The sequence below is a fragment of the Babylonia areolata genome, chromosome 4 (assembly GCF_041734735.1).
Source record: "Babylonia areolata isolate BAREFJ2019XMU chromosome 4, ASM4173473v1, whole genome shotgun sequence".
Classification (NCBI taxonomy): Eukaryota; Metazoa; Mollusca; class Gastropoda; order Neogastropoda; family Buccinidae; genus Babylonia; species Babylonia areolata.
Genome location: NC_134879.1, coordinates 1,247,848 through 1,266,501, shown reverse-complemented (window position 1 = coordinate 1,266,501; position 18,654 = coordinate 1,247,848). Strand labels below are relative to the sequence as shown.

General features: G+C 44.4%; 1 protein-coding gene across 3 annotated transcripts in view; it reads left to right on the top strand.

The window, feature by feature from the left end:
• LOC143280769 (integrator complex subunit 7-like) overlaps positions 1 to 18,073 on the top strand; it is a 42,887-nt gene extending 24,814 nt beyond the window's left edge. Inside the window, exons 10-20 of one of the 3 annotated variants that reach the window (XM_076585442.1) lie at positions 719 to 815; positions 4,462 to 4,601; positions 5,205 to 5,390; positions 6,589 to 6,744; positions 8,711 to 8,905; positions 9,636 to 9,739; positions 10,702 to 10,767; positions 12,616 to 12,763; positions 15,043 to 15,162; positions 15,984 to 16,184; positions 17,444 to 18,073. In XM_076585442.1, the coding sequence (XP_076441557.1) occupies positions 719 to 815; positions 4,462 to 4,601; positions 5,205 to 5,390; positions 6,589 to 6,744; positions 8,711 to 8,905; positions 9,636 to 9,739; positions 10,702 to 10,767; positions 12,616 to 12,763; positions 15,043 to 15,162; positions 15,984 to 16,184; positions 17,444 to 17,725 (1,695 nt within the window). In that variant the 3' untranslated portion in view covers positions 17,726 to 18,073. The remainder of the gene's footprint in view (positions 1 to 718; positions 816 to 4,461; positions 4,602 to 5,204; positions 5,391 to 6,588; positions 6,745 to 8,710; positions 8,906 to 9,635; positions 9,740 to 10,701; positions 10,768 to 12,615; positions 12,764 to 15,042; positions 15,163 to 15,983; positions 16,185 to 17,443) is intronic. The other 2 variants (XM_076585444.1, XM_076585443.1) reach the window with 2 other exon arrangements.
• Positions 18,074 to 18,654: the final 581 nt, after the last annotated feature.

Below are 18,654 nucleotides of genomic sequence, written 5' to 3'. Positions count from 1 at the left end.
TGGTACCTCCCTCCCCTTCATCTCCACTGGTGTTTACTTTAATAATAATAATAATAATAATAATAATGGATACTTATATAGCACACTATCCAGAAATCTGCTCTAGGTGCTTTACGAAAACACTTTGTTAACATAGAACATTACATCTATGTTACTTACACACACCAAAACATGACTACACACACACACACACACACACACACACACACACACACACACACACACACACACACACACACACACACACACACACACTGCATACATACATTTTAACAATACATGTGTATCTAACAGCTACCCTAACACATACGCACACATAGGCAGGCACAAACTTAAATAAACGCATGCACACACAATACACATTCATATACATGCATGTAGTTATGTACACATACATATGTATACATACATAGTCAAGCACAGCTAACGCAAAGGAAGTGGACCTGCCACAATTGAACTTACTGCTGAGGGAAAAGGTGAGTTTTGAGATGAGATTTAAAAGATGTGAGGGAATCAGAATGATGGAGGTTATCAGGGAGCTTGTTCCACGTCTTTGGTTTGATTTACTTTGGGTTTGATTTTTTTTTTCTTTTTTGGTGGGGGTCGGGGGGGGGTTGGGGGGGGGGGGGGTGTTGTTCAGTAGGAATCACAGGTGAGTCATGAAGGCTTTATCTCAGGTTGGTACGGTTGATGACTGGTGGTGTTCACTGTGTGGCAGAGTGTTGTGAAGGCAGCAGTGGACCTTAGTGCTACAGACCCTGCTGTGGGTGCCGCCTTTGTCAGCACGCTGACCAGTCTGCTGTCCACTTCTTCAGGTCAGCATCTCTGTTTGTCTGTGTCTTACCTGTGTCTTCTGTCTGTCAGTGTCATCACTCTTCTGTGTTTCTCACTGTCTCATTCACTGTCTGTCTGTGTCTTACCTGTGTCTTCTGTCTGTCAGTGTCGTCACTCTTCTGTGTTTCTCACTGTCTCATTCACTGTCTGTCTGTGTCTTACCTGTGTCTTCTGTCTGTCAGTGTCGTCACTCTTCTGTGTTTCTCACTGTCTCATTCACTGTCTGTGTCTTACCTGTGTCTTCTGTCTGTTAATGTCGTCAGTCTTCTGTGTTTCTCACTGTCTCTTTCACTGTCTGTGTCTTACCTGTGTCTTCTGTCTGTCAGTGTCATCACTCTTCTGTGTTTCTCACTGTCTCATTCACTGTCTGTCTGTGTCTTACCTGTGTCTTCTGTCTGTTAATGTCGTCACTCTTCTGTGTTTCTCACTGTCTCATTCACTGTCTGTGTCTTACCTGTGTCTTCTGTCTGTTAATGTCGTCAGTCTTCTGTGTTTCTCACTGTCTCTTTCACTGTCTGTGTCTTACCTGTGTCTTCTGTCTGTCAGTGTCGTCACTCTTCTGTGTTTCTCACTGTCTCATTCACTGTCTGTCTGTGTCTTACCTGTGTCTTCTGTCTGTCAGTGTCGTCACTCTTCTGTGTTTCTCACTGTCTCATTCACTGTCTGTCTGTGTCTTACCTGTGTCTTCTGTCTGTTAATGTCGTCAGTCTTCTGTGTTTCTCACTGTCTCATTCACTGTCTGTCTGTGTCTTACCTGTGTCTTCTGTCTGTCAGTGTCGTCACTCCTTCTGTGTTTCTCACTGTCTCATTCACTGTCTGTCTGTGTCTTACCTGTGTCTTCTGTCTGTTAATGTCGTCAGTCTTCTGTGTTTCTCACTGTCTCATTCACTATCTGTGTGTGTCTCACCTGTGTCTTCTGTCTGTCAGTGTCGTCACTCCTTCTGTGTTTCTCACTGTCTCATTCACTGTCTGTGTCTTACCTGTGTCTTCTGTCTGTCAGTGTCGTCAGTCTTCTGTGTTTCTCACTGTCTCATTCACTGTCTGTCTGTGTCTTACCTGTGTCTTCTGTCTGTCAGTGTCGTCACTCTTCTGTGTTTCTCACTGTCTGTCTGTGTCTTACCTGTGTCTTCTGTCTGTCAGTGTCGTCACTCTTCTGTGTTTCTCACTGTCTCATTCACTGTCTGTCTGTGTCTTACCTGTGTCTTCTGTCTGTTAGTGTCGTCACTCTTCTGTGTTTCTCACTGTCTCTTTCACTGTCTGTGTCTTACCTGTGTCTTCTGTCTGTCAGTGTCGTCACTCTTCTGTGTTTCTCACTGTCTCATTCACTGTCTGTCTGTGTCTTACCTGTGTCTTCTGTCTGTTAGTGTCGTCACTCTTCTGTGTTTCTCACTGTCTCATTCACTGTCTGTGTCTTACCTGTGTCTTCTGTCTGTCAGTGTCATCACTCTTCTGTGTTTCTCACTGTCTCATTCACTGTCTGTCTGTGTCTTACCTGTGTCTTCTGTCTGTTAGTGTCGTCACTCTTCTGTGTTTCTCACTGTCTCATTCACTGTCTGTGTCTTACCTGTGTCTTCTGTCTGTCAGTGTCATCACTCTTCTGTGTTTCTCACTGTCTCATTCACTGTCTGTGTCTTACCTGTGTCTTCTGTCTGTTAGTGTCGTCACTCTTCTGTGTTTCTCACTGTCTCATTCACTGTCTGTGTCTTACCTGTGTCTTCTGTCTGTCAGTGTCGTCACTCTTCTGTGTTTCTCACTGTCTCATTCACTGTCTGTCTGTGTCTTACCTGTGTCTTCTGTCTGTCAGTGTCGTCACTCTTCTGTGTTTCTCACTGTCTCTTTCACTGTCTGTGTCTTACCTGTGTCTTCTGTCTGTCAGTGTCGTCACTCTTCTGTGTTTCTCACTGTCTCATTCACTGTCTGTGTCTTACCTGTGTCTTCTGTCTGTCAGTGTCATCACTCTTCTGTGTTTCTCACTGTCTCATTCACTGTCTGTCTGTGTCTTACCTGTGTCTTCTGTCTGTTAGTGTCGTCACTCTTCTGTGTTTCTCACTGTCTCATTCACTGTCTGTGTCTTACCTGTGTCTTCTGTCTGTCAGTGTCATCACTCTTCTGTGTTTCTCACTGTCTCATTCACTGTCTGTGTCTTACCTGTGTCTTCTGTCTGTCAGTGTCGTCACTCTTCTGTGTTTCTCACTGTCTCATTCACTGTCTGTGTCTTACCTGTGTCTTCTGTCTGTCAGTGTCGTCACTCTTCTGTGTTTCTCACTGTCTCATTCACTGTCTGTCTGTGTCTTACCTGTGTCTTCTGTCTGTCAGTGTCGTCACTCTTCTGTGTTTCTCACTGTCTCATTCACTGTCTGTGTCTTACCTGTGTCTTCTGTCTGTCAGTGTCGTCACTCTTCTGTGTTTCTCACTCACTGTCTGTGTATCGCTCTTTTGATATCTTTCTCTGTTGCTGTCTATTATATATATATATATTTTTTTTTTTTTTTTTTTTTTTTTTTTTTTTCACTCTCTTCCACCCCCTTCCCCCACTCCTGCCCTCTCACCCCCTGCCCATCTTCCCTCACCCTTCCCTTTCAGAACCCTTTCTTTCCCTCATACATTCACACTGACAGTTCTACTCACCCTGCTTTGTGTCCTTTCCTGTGACTTCTCATCACTTTCCTTTCCTGAACTTTACTCTCTCTCTCTCCCTCTCTGTCTGTACCTTTCTGTCTGTCACTCACTCATTTCATTTGCCTGAAGAAGAGCTTGTGGCTCGATAGGTTGCCTCTAGTCTTAATCCCAAGTAAGTCGACTTTTACCAAAGATTTTTTTTAGTCTACCCCCCTCTGTTGCTGTCTCTACTCATGATCTGCCCCCACATCCACCCTCGTTTTTGTTTTTTTTCCCAAACAGAATTATGGACTTATGTTCAGAAGCTTTTTATGTGGTGTGGGTTGTTTCAGAGTACTAAGTGAAGTTGTATCAATCATGTGAAACTGGAGGTCATTATTAATAATGGAGTATTGGTCATCATGAAAGTGATGTAGCTGAGAACATATTCACATTTTATGGTCAACAAGGCGATACTTTTTTTTTTCCTTTTCTTCAACCTGTGCTCTTTATAATACAGTGCTTTTTGTATAGGTGAAGTCTGTTTAATCCAAGTTGTTAACCTTGTCATCATACAATGCAGTACTTATTTTAGCATTGGTCTACATCATTGCAGTGATTTGTATGACTAGATCCTGGGATGCAGTGTCTCACGTAAAATGTTCATTTAATGTTAATATGATGATGGTTTATTTCTGTTGCACCTTTCATTGGTGTTCAAGACACATCACATGAGTAAAATAGGATGTAATTTGTTGTTGTTTTTTTTTCACCACCGAAAGCGGAGTATGGCTGCCTACATGGCGGGGTAAAAGCGGTCATACACGTAAAAACCCACTCGTGTATATACAAGTGAACGTGGGAGTTGCAGCCCACGAACAAAGAAGAAGAAGAAGTTGTTTTTTTCCAAGCGAGAGAAAAAAGAGAGAAGGGTTTTGTGTGTCTTTTTTGTTCGTTTTTGATCGCACTTAGAGAGGGTGCTAGGTTTTTTCAAAAGTATTTTTTCTTGATTTTGTTTTTAACTGTCAGGTGGCATGGCGGAGATGGTGTGTGAGGCGCTGACGGCCATCGGAGACCGGACTGCAGGGCTGCTGCAGGAGGGGGTGCCCACCGTGCTGGCCTGTCTGGACAGGTGGAGCTCCACCGGCCTGGACAGTCACAGCCTGCAGGTACCACACTGCATGACACTGTGACACACCACACTGCGCTGTACTGTGACACACCACACTGCATGACACTGTGATACACCACACTGCGTTACACTGTGATACACCACACTGCGTTACACTGTGACACACCACACTGCATGACACTGTGATACACCACACTGTTCTGCACTACACACACACACACACACACACACACACACACACACAAATAACAACAACAGCAACAACAAGCGCACACACACACAACAACAACAACGACAACAACAACAACACACACACACACACACACACACACACACACACACACACACAACAAAACAACAACAACAACAACAACAAACGCACACACACACACACACAACAACAACAACAACAACAACAACAAACGCACACACACACAACAACAACAACAACAACAAACGCGCGCGCACACACACACACGCACGCACACACACACACACACACACACACAAAAACAACAACAACAAAAAAACAGTAACAACAAACGCGCGCGCGCGCGCATACACACACACACACACACACACACACACACACACACACACACACCCCAAACTGACGTGAATCCTTGACGACGTGACCAAGGTCCAGCTGTGCACGGTGGTGTTCCAAGTGGCCGGGGAGTGCATGCTGCCCATGGACGTGCTGGCCTCGCTGCGGGTGGTGGTGGACAAGTCGGGCCCCTGGCAGATGTACCAGATCTCCCGGCAGGCCATGCGCTACGGCCAGTACTCCTTCGCCGAGTTCATCTTCTCCCACCTCGCTCACAAGGTGGGTGGGGAGAGAGGGGGGACGTAGTGGTGTGTGCGTAAGTGGGGAGGGGGGGGGGGGCCTGGCTTTATAACCCTTTTTTGACTCCTGGATTTGCTTTGTGTGATTTGGGGCCAGAATGATTTGAATGGTAGCGGAAATAGTAGGCCTCCTTCGGTCATGGCTGACCATGGATAGAGTATATCCGACCTAATGTCTAACTGGGCTGTCTGCTTGGACCAAGCAGCGTCGCCTGTGACTGTAGAGACTGATGCGAGAGAGACAGTCTCTGTCGCAGCAATCGCATGTGTAAGCTGATGCTGGTCTGTCGGCTGCCGTCCCTTTTCTGCTTGCTCGCTTTTCTGCTGCAGCATCTGACAGTTTGCCCTCACCAATCCATAGCTCATTCTTGGTAGCGGAAATAACGATGATGATAATAATGACAGTAATAATGTGCATTCACTGTGTACTTTGAGACACCACACAGAGCTGTTCCTTTTCAGGGTTTTGATATATTTCTGTTTAATAACTACGATGTAATAATGAATTGCAATGTTTTTAAAAACAAATATGTGAAATGCTTTTACTTGAGAACATATGTTTATTACTCTTGTTTAATCAAGTTATCCGCGTGTGTGGGGTGGGGGGGGGGGGGCGGGTGTGTGCTGATTATCTGGTTGTGGTTTTCCGCAATTCATCTTTATTCTTATCTATTATAATCAATGTGCAGTATAGTAGGCTATGTTTATAATTATATTCAAATAATGTTTCTTAATTCTTTCTGTTTTTACATTAAGAATACTAGTTATTACCTGCAGTGTGTGGATGTATGTATGAAACGATGTATGTGATATTTTTTACATTTGTATCTTCGTAATATTTGTAGGGGCTGTTGTTGGCTTTTACAGTTATGGTCCCCATGTTGTTTACTTGTCTGTGTTGTGATAATGCACCTGACCAAATTTCTCCAGTTGGAGATAATAAAGTTATTCTTATCTTATCTTATCTTATCTTCTGTTGTTGTTGTTGCCGACTGAGTATTGATTGTAGGCATGGTTTGCCCTAGGTTGACATCTAAAACATTGTACGTCTTTTTATGTGTACATGTTGAATGACTGGTTTTCCAGTATCGTTTGTGTGTTTCTCACCACAGATGAATTTCTCTTGTTGAGATAATATAAAGTGTTGGGTATTCTGCGCCCTGACCCCTGTCACCCAGGTGGCCTCAGAGCACTACTACCACTGGCTGCACGGACTGAAGCACGTGTGTGCCGCCCAGCTCAAGTTGTCTTCCCTGAAGGCCGACGGCTCCAACATTCAGCCCTGCCTGGCCGCCACCATCAACAGCTACCAGAGGGCGCTGGTGTCTCTGAAGGTAACCATGGCAAGAAGAGCAGTCTTTTGTTTCAGTCTCTTTCGAGACATCGTAGTGTGTGGACTGGTCCATGTTCTCCACATGATGTCAGGTGGGGGGGAAAGAAAGAACCATATAATTATGTGACCTGGTTGAAGACAAAATTTGACAAAAAACAAGAACGCCAGAGAATCGACAGACCGACAGAAAATATGAAAAGGCTTAGCCGTATGAAGAGCACAGGAACAGGGGTCATAATGGCTGCTGGAAAAAGAGGGCGCTAGCCAGCGGGACAAAGGGGAGGTTACCTACTTCCGGGAGGTTATCGGCCGTAGTTACTTTCGTTTTCTCCGCATAGGCGGATAGTAGTTTGCACAGGACAGGTATGTCAGACCCCTGCCGGAGTCTGCACTGGTTGGGTCACGGTAAGTATGTCATTTAAACGTAATTTTAGATAGATAATTTCCTGTTGATAATAGGTAAGGTGACGACTTCTTAATTGTCACTGGGTGTAGTGTTTTGTTCTTTGTCTGGAAGGTGTGGGGAAGTTTCCAAATTCTCTTGTTGGATCTCCCTCTCCCTTCCCCCTCCCTCTGCCCCCCTCTCCCTCATAATAGATATCGTGGGCATTTTAGGCTTGCTTGAAATAATCAACAGGGCTAACTTTGGCTTAGAATCAGTGCAGGCTATCAATGTAGATATTTCCCCACATTTGCATCCTTCAAATTATAATGGTGAGGTAATCCAGAGCTCTGAAGACTTTTATTCCACGTTCAATCCACCTTTTAAATTCTTGAGAACTGTGTCCGTGCATGATAGGCTGTACCTTGTTCTAGTTGTGGTGTGTGTGTGTGTGTGTGTGTGTGTGTGTGTGTGTGTGTGTGTTTACTGAGCTTAAAACGTGACAACTGGTTATAATGAATGTGCAATATGTAGGAAGAATAATGTGCAATATGCAGGATGAATGTACAATGAATATGTCTAATGCTAACGTCCATATTCTAAATATATTTCTGTTTAATAATTACGATGTAATAATTAATTGCAATGTTTTTAAAAGCGAATATGTGAAATGCTTTTATTTGAGAACATATGTTTATTACTCTTGTTTAATCAAGTTATCCGCGCGTGTGGGGTGGGTGGTGGTGGTGGTGGGGGGGGGGGGATGTGCGGTGCGGGTGTGTGCTGATTATCTGGTTGTGGTTTTCTGCAATTCATCTTTATTCTTATCTTATCTGTCTATTATAATCAATGTGCAGTATAGTAGACTATGTTTATAATTATATTCAAATAATGTTTCTTAATTCTTTCTGTTTTTACATTAAGAATACTAGTTATTACCTGCAGTGTGTGGATGTATGTATGAAACGATGTATGTGACATTATTTTACATTTGTATCTTCGTAATATTTGTAGGGGCTGTTGTTGGCTTTTACAGTTATGGTCCCCATGTTGTTTACTTGTTTATGTTGTGATAATGCACCTGGCCAAATTTCTCCAGTTGGAGATAATAAAGTTATTCTTATCTTATCTTAGACCCTGAGGTGAAACCCAGCTGGGGGTTGTTGAGGCTGTTACATTGGTAGACCCTGAGGTAAAACCCAGCAGGGGGTAGTTGAGGCTGTTTTACAGGTAGACCCTGAGGTAAAACCCAGCAGGGGGTAGTTGAGGCTGTTACATTGGTAGACCCTGAGGTAAAACCCAGCAGGGGGTAGTTGAGGCTGTTACATTGGTAGACCCTGAGGTAAAACCCAGCAGGGGGTAGTTGAGGCTGTTACATTGGTAGACCCTGAGGTAAAACCCAGCAGGGGTGTGAGGGGTACTTTGAGGCTGGCACACAGTGACTGTAAAAAGCCCAGAATGACCCGGAGTTCAATTCCAGCAGAGGGGTGCGGGGGTGTAGTTTAAGGCTGTGCAACACCCAGCGCACAGAATGTGACAAAGTTTTCTTCTTCGTCGTCTTACCACCACCACCACCGCTCCACAGGCGGCCAGCACGCCCGGCTTCCCGCTGGAGTTCCAGTGCGAGTACATCCGGATCCGCACCAGGTGGCTGTGCGCCCTGCGACTGCTGCTTCTGACGGCCAACACCTTCCGCTCCTCCCCCCCACCGGCCATTGCCTCCGCCCAGGCCAGCACCAACGGGCAGGAGAGCACCCGCTGGGCCCAGGTGGTTCAGCAGGTGAGAGGGGTGGGGTGTGGGTGGGTGAGGGGTGTGGGTGGGTGAGGGGTGTGTGTGGGTGGGTGGGTGAGGGGTGTGTGTGGGTGGGTGGGTGAAGGGTGTGTGGGTGGGTGGATGAGGGGTGTGCGTGTGGGTGGGCGAGGGGTGTGTGTATGTGGGTGGGTGAGGGGGTGTGTGTGTGTGGGTGGGTGAGGGGTATTGATGGGTGGGTGGGTGAGGAGTGTGCGTGTGTGGGTGGGTGAGGGTGTGTGGGTGGGTGGGTGAGCTTGCATATTGAGCAGAAGGTAAGTTGGATTTTGTGTGTGGGTGTGGGTTGGTGTGTGGTTGGTTTGTGTGTGTGTGGGCATTAGTGTATGTGTGTGATTTGGTGGGTTGGTGTGTGTGTGTGTTTGGTTGTGTGTGGGTGTTTGAGGGAGGTTAGTGTATGTGTGTGAGTATGTTAAAAATAGCACCAACCAGCAGGAAAGCATGCAGTGGCCGCAGGTGATGCAGTTAATGGGTGTGATTGTGTGTGTGTGCATGTGTGTGCGTGCGTGCGTGTGAAAAACAGTACCAGTGGGCATTACAGTAAATTTTTGCATGTGTGTGTGTGTGAGTGTGTGTGTGCAGCCAGCATAATTTGTAATGTATATCCCCAAGTGCTTACCGTCCCAGAAGATTCAAAGAAAAACAACAACCGACATTGTCATCTCCGACTGAAGGGTGAGTGTTGTTGTGGCACGGTGTGCAGATGGAGAAGTGTGTACAGAAGTGCCACGAGACGGGCCAGCAGATCTCGGCCCTGTACTGGTCATCCTTTGACGCGGACCCCTCCTCCCTCTCCAACATCATGCTGTATCCTTTCCACCCTCCTTCACTGGGCCCATGCCACAGGCATATCGTATCGTATATCATATCATATATCATATCATATATATCATGTCATATACATCATATCATTCGGATGAGACGATAAAACGAGGTCCCGTGTGCAGCATGCACTTAGCGCACGTAAAAGAACCCACGGCAACAAAAGGGTTGTTCCTGGCAAAATTCTGTAGAAAAATCCACCTCGATAGGAAAAAAAACCAACAAATAAAACTGCACGCAGGAAAAAAAAAAAAAAAAAAAAAAAAAAGGGTGGCGCTGTAGTGTAGCGACGCGCTCTCCGTGGGGAGAGCAGCCCGAATTTCACACAGAGAAATCTGTTGTGATGAAAAGAAATACAAATACAAATATCATATATCTTGTCATATCAAGTATATCACACATCATATCATATATCTTGTTATATCATGTCATACATCATATCATATATCATGTTATATCATATATCATGTCATACATCATATCATATATCATGTCGTATCATATCATATATATATATATATATATATAATGTCATGTCATATATATCATATCATGCCATATCATTTCATATCATATGTATCATTGGTCGGCTTGCAGGCTTCTTCAGCCTTTTGCTTGATTATGTAATAATAGAATAATAATAATATGTTGTTTTTTCTTTAGGGGGGGGGGGGGGTGTAATTATTTTCTTCATTTTTATATATTGATCTTTTGATATTGAGCTTTTTTTATGGATAATTTACTCCATCCATTAAGTTCAGTGCTCTGTTTGAACTATGCTTTTTTAAATTTTGTTTTATTTTTATGTTGTTGTTTTTTGGGGGTTTAAACGTATTTAGTGTGACATTTAAAGATAGAGGGACTTTGCATGATTGTGGCTGTTAGTTTTGAGGAAGTTTTGTTGAATCCTGTCGCTTTGTTGTTGTTTTTTTCCTTGACGGAATGAGTTTACAGCAAGGGTGTGACTGCATCAAGTCGGCCATTTCTACCATCATCTCCACTGTCAACACAGGGTCAGTACCTCTTCCCACATTGATTGATGAAAGGAAATATAGAAAGTAATGGGAAAAGGCTATTTACATATGTGTGTAAAAATTTTTTTTTTAAAGTAAAAGGACAAAATTATTTCGACGAATGTGTGAGAGAAAGAGAAAAACGGTTGTTTTAACCCTTTGAGCCCTCAGTTCCTGAGCAGTTTTAACCCATCTGCCTGAGCTCCTGAGCCAAAATTTGCAAATAATTGGTATTTAATGTGTCACGGCAGATATAAAAAAAAAAAGTGCCCTGACCACCGCTTTACCGGTGGTAGAGAAAAATGACATAATGCCTAGCCACCGGTTGAGCGGTGCGTAAACACTTGTGTCGTGTTTTGCTATTGGTTGACTTATATTGAAATCGATCTTTTTTTTATCCAAAGCACATGCACAAAACGCAGTGAAAAGGCGCGGCCATGTTGGTACTACGTTCGCTGACGTCAGAATATTACAGTTTTTCTGATTGGCTCTTCAATATAAGTCAGCCAATAGCAAAACGCGACACAAGTGTTTTCACACCGCTCAACCGGTGGCTAGGCATTATGTCATTTTTCTCTACCACCAGTAAAGCGGTGGTTAGGGCTCAAAGGGTTAAGATAACATGTATATCAGGTTAGTGACTAGCACTTTTAACTAAGGAGTACAGTCAAGAAAACGAGAAGAAAAAAAAACGCCTATTCGTATGTTATCGTTATTGTTATGTGTGGTTGGATCAAAAGGAATATTTAAGACAGATAGTATTCAGAAATAAAAAAAATGAACATGAATTGTTTAAATTGAAATTTTGATTATTTTTTTTTCCATTGAGTTTTGTATTGGGTTATGGTGCGAAACTGTATGACTGTATACATGTGTGGTGTTTGTGTCAAGTCAAGATTTTATTTCATGATGGTAAATTGAATAAGCAGCAGTTGCTTTTTTACATCAAGCCATCAATGAAAATATATTTTTTTAATAAATAAAATAAAAATAAATAAGAATTAAAAGGAAGGAAAAAAAGGAGAAAGAATAGGGGGGAGAGAGAGAGAGAGAGAGAAGAAACAAGCAGATGAAGAGCAACAATAACAACAAAATGCATATATATATATATATATATATACACACACACACACACACACAAGAATAATGTGATAAAGAAATACACAATTGCATTTCCATTTCACACACACACACACACACACACACACCACTGAACACAAATTCTCGGACACAATTACACCATGCCCATCCCACCCACATGCACATGTTCCCCCATATTGTGCAACATCCTTGTGTGTGGATGTGTGTGTGCGGATGTGTGTGTGTGTGTGCGGATGTGTGTGTGTGTGCGGATGTGTGTGTGTGGATGTGTGTGTGGATGTGTCTGTGTGTGTGCGGATGTGTGTGTGTGTGTGGATGTGTGTGTGTGTGGATGTGTCTGTGTGTGTGCGGATGTGTGTGTGTGTGCGGATGTGTGTGTGTGTGGATGTGTCTGTGTGTGTATGGATGTGTGTGTGTGTGTGCGGATGTGTGTGTGGATGTGTCTGTGTGTGTGTGTGCGGATGTGTGTGTGTGTGTGTGCGGATGTGTGTGGATGTGTCTGTGTGTGTGTGGATGTGTGTGGATGTGTCTGTGTGTGTGCGGATGTGTCTGCGTGGATGTGTGTGTGTGGATGTGTCTGTGCGGATGTGTCTCTGTGTGTGCGGATGTGTGTGTGTGCGGATGTGTGTGTGCGTGGATGTGTGGATGTGTGTGTGTGTGTGGATGTCTGTGTGGATGTGGATGTCTGTGTGGATGTGGATGTGTGTGTGGATGTGGATGTCTGTGTGGATGTGGATGTGTGTGCAGGCAGAGCACGATGGGGGAGCGGCAGTACCTGGGTCACCTGAAGGGGGACGGCAAGGAGCGCTCCATGCAGCAGGTTCTGCACAACATCTCCAGGGACCTCGACATCCTCCTGCCAGAAAACTCCACCAGCTCTGAGAAGAATTACAAGGTACGGGGAACATGGCGGATGGACGCCAAGGATTCGTCCTTGGATGAAAGAGACGCTCACATCAGTGTGTGTGTCAGGTGCACTCACACATGTATGCATGCATCCAGATTGGAATCTTCCTGTTCATTTTCTAAAATAAGTGCACCTTATGTTAAAGTGCTCTTTAAGAATCTGGCAGTTGTCAAGCTTGCGTCTTATGTTTTGCATGCTTTTTAACTCTCTCCATACGAACGGCGAAAGAGACGACGTTAACAGCGTTTCAGCCCAATTACCATCATCAAAATATTGCAAGCGGAAGGCTCTTATACTGAAGATGTGAATGTTGACAAAGAATACCACAATTCTGACGACGGAAGCTAAAGGTTGGGTCATTCAGACACTCACTGGACATCCAAGGGGTCTGTGTAAAGGAGAAGAGAGGACTGGCCGTACTGAGTGAGTTAAGAGTCTGGCAGTTGTTAAAAGTGTGCACCATTTCTCAGCATTCACAATTCTCTTAGTTGTATAAAGTGTTGAAAGCTGGTTTAGGTCTCCCCACACTCCCCTCCTCTCTGATGGTAGCATCCTTTCCAAGTCCAAGGAGTCTTCAGATCATGCAGATTGGTGCATATGTGCTGCATCGCACGGTGATGACTGTAACAAATGCTTTTCATAAACTTTTGATATGATGATGTACCTTACAGTTTCTGTAGATTTGATATGCTATTCACTTACTTCAGAGAACAGTTCAATATTTGCTGATTCATCAAGATAATATCATTTGTCTTCAGAGTATGGCAGAATCAGGAATAAGTCTGCTTTATCAGTCTGTTATACATGCTTTCATTTGAATTTGCTCTTTCTAAGATCAATATATAAGTATGTATTTTTAGTCTTCATCATAATCATGCTACAGTCAGGAAAATAAGCCACCATACCTGAATTATAATTGTAAAAAAATAAAAATTAAAAAAACCCAAAAATACTTAACCTACAAAAAGTCAGGGACAGGAAGGGAACAAGCTGCTTGAGAAGAGGTTGTATGTGTGGTGGTTCATCCGTCGGGATCAAGGAGGACCATCTAGTCATCCTGGGGGTGGATGGGTTGGGCTCTGTGGGTGCGCAGATGACTGGTCAGGCCAATCCGCGCCCGGAAGGTTCTGACGCAGTGTGGACAGGGGATGGTGGCGGCTGTCGGGGACTTGCTGGCCCTGCTTTTCCTGGCCTGTCTGCGTTGCTCTGCTGCAGCGATTCTGTTGGTCTCACAGGATTTGGCGCCTTTGTGGACAGCTGAACGCCACTTTGGTCTGTCCATTACATTCAGCTCCCATGTGTCGTGGCTGATGTTGAAAGCCTTCAGAGAAGCTTTCAGAGTAGATATATATATATATAAAATGGAATGTACTTTAAGGAGGATAGGGGTGGGGTGTCCGTTAACTCTTTCACCGCCATTGGCGTTTTTAGTTAGAATAGACAGTGCACCACCACAGGTGACTTTCGCCGATATCAAGAGGTCGTGTTGAGAAGACTGTTTTTGACGTCGTAACAAAGCTCAACAGCTCCAGCCTGTTTCCCGCCAGTAGAGTTTCAGTTTCAGTTTCGGTAGCTGAAGGAGGCGTCACTGCGTTCGGACAAATCCATATACGCTACACCACATCTGCCAAGCAGATGCCTGACCAGCAGCGTAACCCAACGCGCATAGTCAGGCCTTGAGAAAAAATAAAATAAAATAAAATAAATAAATAAATAATAGTAATATAATTAAAAAAATAAATAGATAAATAAACAAATAATAATAATAATGAAAATAAAATAAATAGATAAATAAAAGAAATTAAAAAAAAAAAAAAAGAACAATGAATAACCTTTGCTCCCTGGCCATGTTTGAAGAGAACAAGTCCATTGTGTTGTTTTGACATGGACATGAAGCCTGTGACTGAGACCATCATCCCTGAAACATTTGACACTGGGGAGTGTTTTTCACACAGAGAAACGTGATGGTGAAATAGTTTGTATATTAACACCACAGCAGTTAGTGTGTCTGTGTCCACAGCAGATTGATTTCCTGACCAGCTCGGCCCAGGGCCTGATGCAGGCAAGTCTGGGAGTGTTTTTCACAGAGAAACGTGATGGTGAAATAGTTTGTATGTTAACACCACAGCAGTTAGTGTGTCTGTGTCCACAGCTGATTGATTTCCTGACCAGCTCGGCCCAGGTCCTGGTGCAGGTAAGCCTGGAAGTGTTTTTTTTTCACAGAGAAATGTGATGGTGAAATAGTTTGTATATTAACACCACAACAGTTAGTGTGTCTGTGTCCACAGCTGATTGATTTCCTGACCAGCTCGGCCCAGGCCCTGGTGCAGGCAAGTCTTCCCTTCCCTCGCTTCTTCTTCCAGACTCTGCAGTCCACTACCGTCAAGGTGAGTCACGCTGGAACCTGTGTCGTATTGTTGTGTGTGTGTGTGTGTGTGTAAATCAGGAGGGGATGATAATGATATTGATAATAATATGTATAAGATAAGATAAGATAAGAATAACTTTATTATCTCCAACTGGAGAAATTTGGTCCGGTGCATTTCCAGCACGGGGGGGAGATAGGGAGGGAGAGATTCATCAAAATGTCAGAAGGCAAGTGTCGCTAGTTTATAGTAAATGCGGGACTCTATAGGAAGCCAGTGTAACTGATGCAAAAGAGGTGTGACATGATCAGATTTCTTTTTTTGCTAGGACAAGTCGTGCAGCATTGTTCTGTACTTTCTGTCGTCTAATAAGAGAGGAAGACGGTAAACCAAACTGTTGTCCCCCCCGCACCCTTCCCCCTCCCAGCCGTTGACATAACAAGAATCTTCTTATTTTCTAAATAGATAAATACCCATTAATATTAGTAGTATTATTATGATGCCGATTATTATAATTATTCCACTGTTATCCCCCCACCCCCACACCCCTCCCTCACACACACACTCTTCCCCCTCCTCCCAGCTGGCGCTGTCGCCCCAGGCCAGCCTGTCCGGGGAGCATGTGACATAAGAAATTCTCTTTCTTTTTTTAATAAATACATGCCTATTGTTATTATTATTAATATTTTAATCATTCTACTATTGTCCCCCCACCCCCACCGGCGCTGTCGCCCCAGGCCAGCCTGTCCAAGGAGCCCGTGACATAAGAAAATTATCTTTCTTTTATGCCTATTATTATTATTAATATTTTAATCATTCTACTGTTGTCCCCCCACCCCCAGCTGGCGCTGTCGCCCCAGGCCAGCCTGTCTGGGGAGCCGGTGCTGATCCGCAGCGACACCAACCTGGCCCTGAAGGTGGAGGGGGTCATCCAGCGGGGGGAGCGCCCCGCCCTCTTCCGCTCCGTGCACAGCGTCCGCGTCACCCTCACCACCTCCCTCCTCTCCAGGGCCCCCGGACAGCCACAGGCACCGCAGATGAAGGTATGTATGTTGTCGATGTGTGTGTGTTGGGGCTCATGTACGTTTATGTGTATTTGACTGTGCTTTCATATCTGTGAAACTGCGTGTTTGGTGCATATCTGTTGTGCATGTGTGGGTGTGTATGTGTGAATGTGTGTCTTCATGTTTTACTTTTTTTTTTTTTTTCTTATTTACCATCATTGCTGTCTTATTTATTCATTTATTTATTTATTATTATTATTATTACTACTACCTTTTTTTCATATAATTATTATTTATTTATTTATCTATTTATGTATTTATTTACTTATTTATGTATGCTTATCTATTATTTATTCAGCTTTTTTTTTCTTTCTTTTTTTCTCAAGGCCTGACTAAGTGCGTTGGGTTACGCTGCTGGTCAGGCATCTGCTTGGCAGATGTGGCGTAGTGTATATGGATTTGTCCGAACGTAGTGACGCCTCCTTGAGCTACTGGAACTGAAACTGGAGGGCAAGGGGGGAGGAATGGGTAGGGTGGATGAAGGGGGGTTGGGGGGGGGGGGGTGAAAGGGGTAGCAGGATGGAAGGGGGTGGGTGGATGTTGGGGTGGAGGGAGGAAGGGTGGAGTGGATGGTGGGGGGTTTGAGGGGGTGGGGGGCGGCAGCTAACATTGACGTTGACTTTGTAGCTGATGATATTAATAGTCCAGCTGATTACACAGGGCTGTATATCAGGGCTGCCCGACTAGATAAAAGATAAAACTGCGTTAAAGACGAAACTCTTGTCATGTCTGAAAAACAGCAACAACAAAACAGCTCATGAAATATAGACTGTTAACTTCCTTGAAGGTAAGACAGACCAGGTTGTGCTGAGAATGTCAACTTGGCTGCTCAGTCTGTCATTCCCACATAACAAGAAAGGATAAAAGATACTTCAAAGGCACACAAAAGGAAAAGATTTTTGTCATAAGTAACAGCTGCATTCCTCATGAAGAGATTCCATTCATGAGAAAGTGTAGGTAGGATGTGTGGGGGGACGGGTGTAGGGGGAGGCGAGGGGGAGAATCATTGCCATCTTGTGGGGAGATTAAGAAATGTCACTGGTGTTTGGGGGTGGGGGTGTTGTATGAGGTGGGAAGGGAGGTATCCTTCATCTAATACCTCCCCAAAAAAGCGCAAGATGGAGTGTTGTGTAGATAGGGTTGGACTGGAATACAAAATAACGTTCACCCCCCCCCCTCGGCCATCTTCTTCATATTCTGTGTATTATGCCTGCCTCCCCCCCCCAATTCCCCCGCAGCAGAACCCGGCAGAGAAGACGGGGGTGCAGCTGTCGCAGACGGTGGAGCCTCACAACGAGTACTTCAGCACCAACTTCGTGCTGCCCTTCCCCGTGCTGGGCCTGCACTCCGTCCTGGTGGAGGCGGCCATCGTCGACGAGAACGGCGCCTGCTGGAAGACGGGGCCTCGAACCACGCTGAGCGTCAAGTCCTACAACGACGCCCTGCAGAGCGGCCGCAGTGGTGGTGGTGTCTCGCGGTCGCATGTGTCCGCCTCTTCTGGTGCCTCCTCCGCTCATTAGCTGGAGCTGTGTGTTAATGTGTTGCAGTTTGTGTGTGTGGTGAACGTGTTGTTTTCGGAAGTTGTTGCGTGTGAATGTGTCCACTTTTGGCGCTTCAGCAGGAGCTGTGTATAATGTTTCGCGGTTTGTGTGTGGTGAACATGTTACTGCTCTTAAAGTTGTTGTGTTTGTGTGAATGATGTGAAGAAAAAGAGCGGTGTGTGTTTTTTGGTGAATGGTGAGTGTGTATTTTGTGAATGCGTTACATGCGTTTGTGTGCAGTACATAAAAAAAAAAAACAGGAAAAAATGATGTGGGTTGTGTGTGTGGAAAATGGTGTGAATGTGTGCATTACATGAAAGTTGTGTTGTGCATTACATGAGAGTGTTGTGCATTTCATGAAAGAGTGTTGTGTTGTGCGTTACATGAAAGTTGTTGTGCGTTACATGAAAGAGTTGCGCGTTACATGAAAGAGTGTTGTGTTGCGCGTTACATGAAAGAGTGTTGTGTTGCGCGTTACATGAAAGAGTTGTGCGTTACATGAAAGAGTGTTGTGTTGCGCGTTACATGAAAGAGTGTTGCGCTGCGCGTTACATGAAAGAGTGTTGTGTTGCGCGTTACATGAAAGAGTGTTGCGCTGCGCGTTACATGAAAGTTGCGCGTTACATGAAAGTGTTGTGCGTTACATGAAAGGGTTGCGTGGTGTGGGCGTGGCGCAAAATACTTGTGGCGTGGCGTGGTGCAAAATACTTATGAACAAAACTAAAGACTGTCACGGGTGCTAAAGCAGACGTGCACCCTCCCAAGATACCCCCACTACAGGCGCCACAACACAAGCCCACACAGAAACGAAATTATGTAATGCATTTAATGATAGTGTGTGTATGTCTATAGATGTATGTCAATAAAATATTTTCTTTTTCATTATCAAGAGCATACAAAAAAAACAA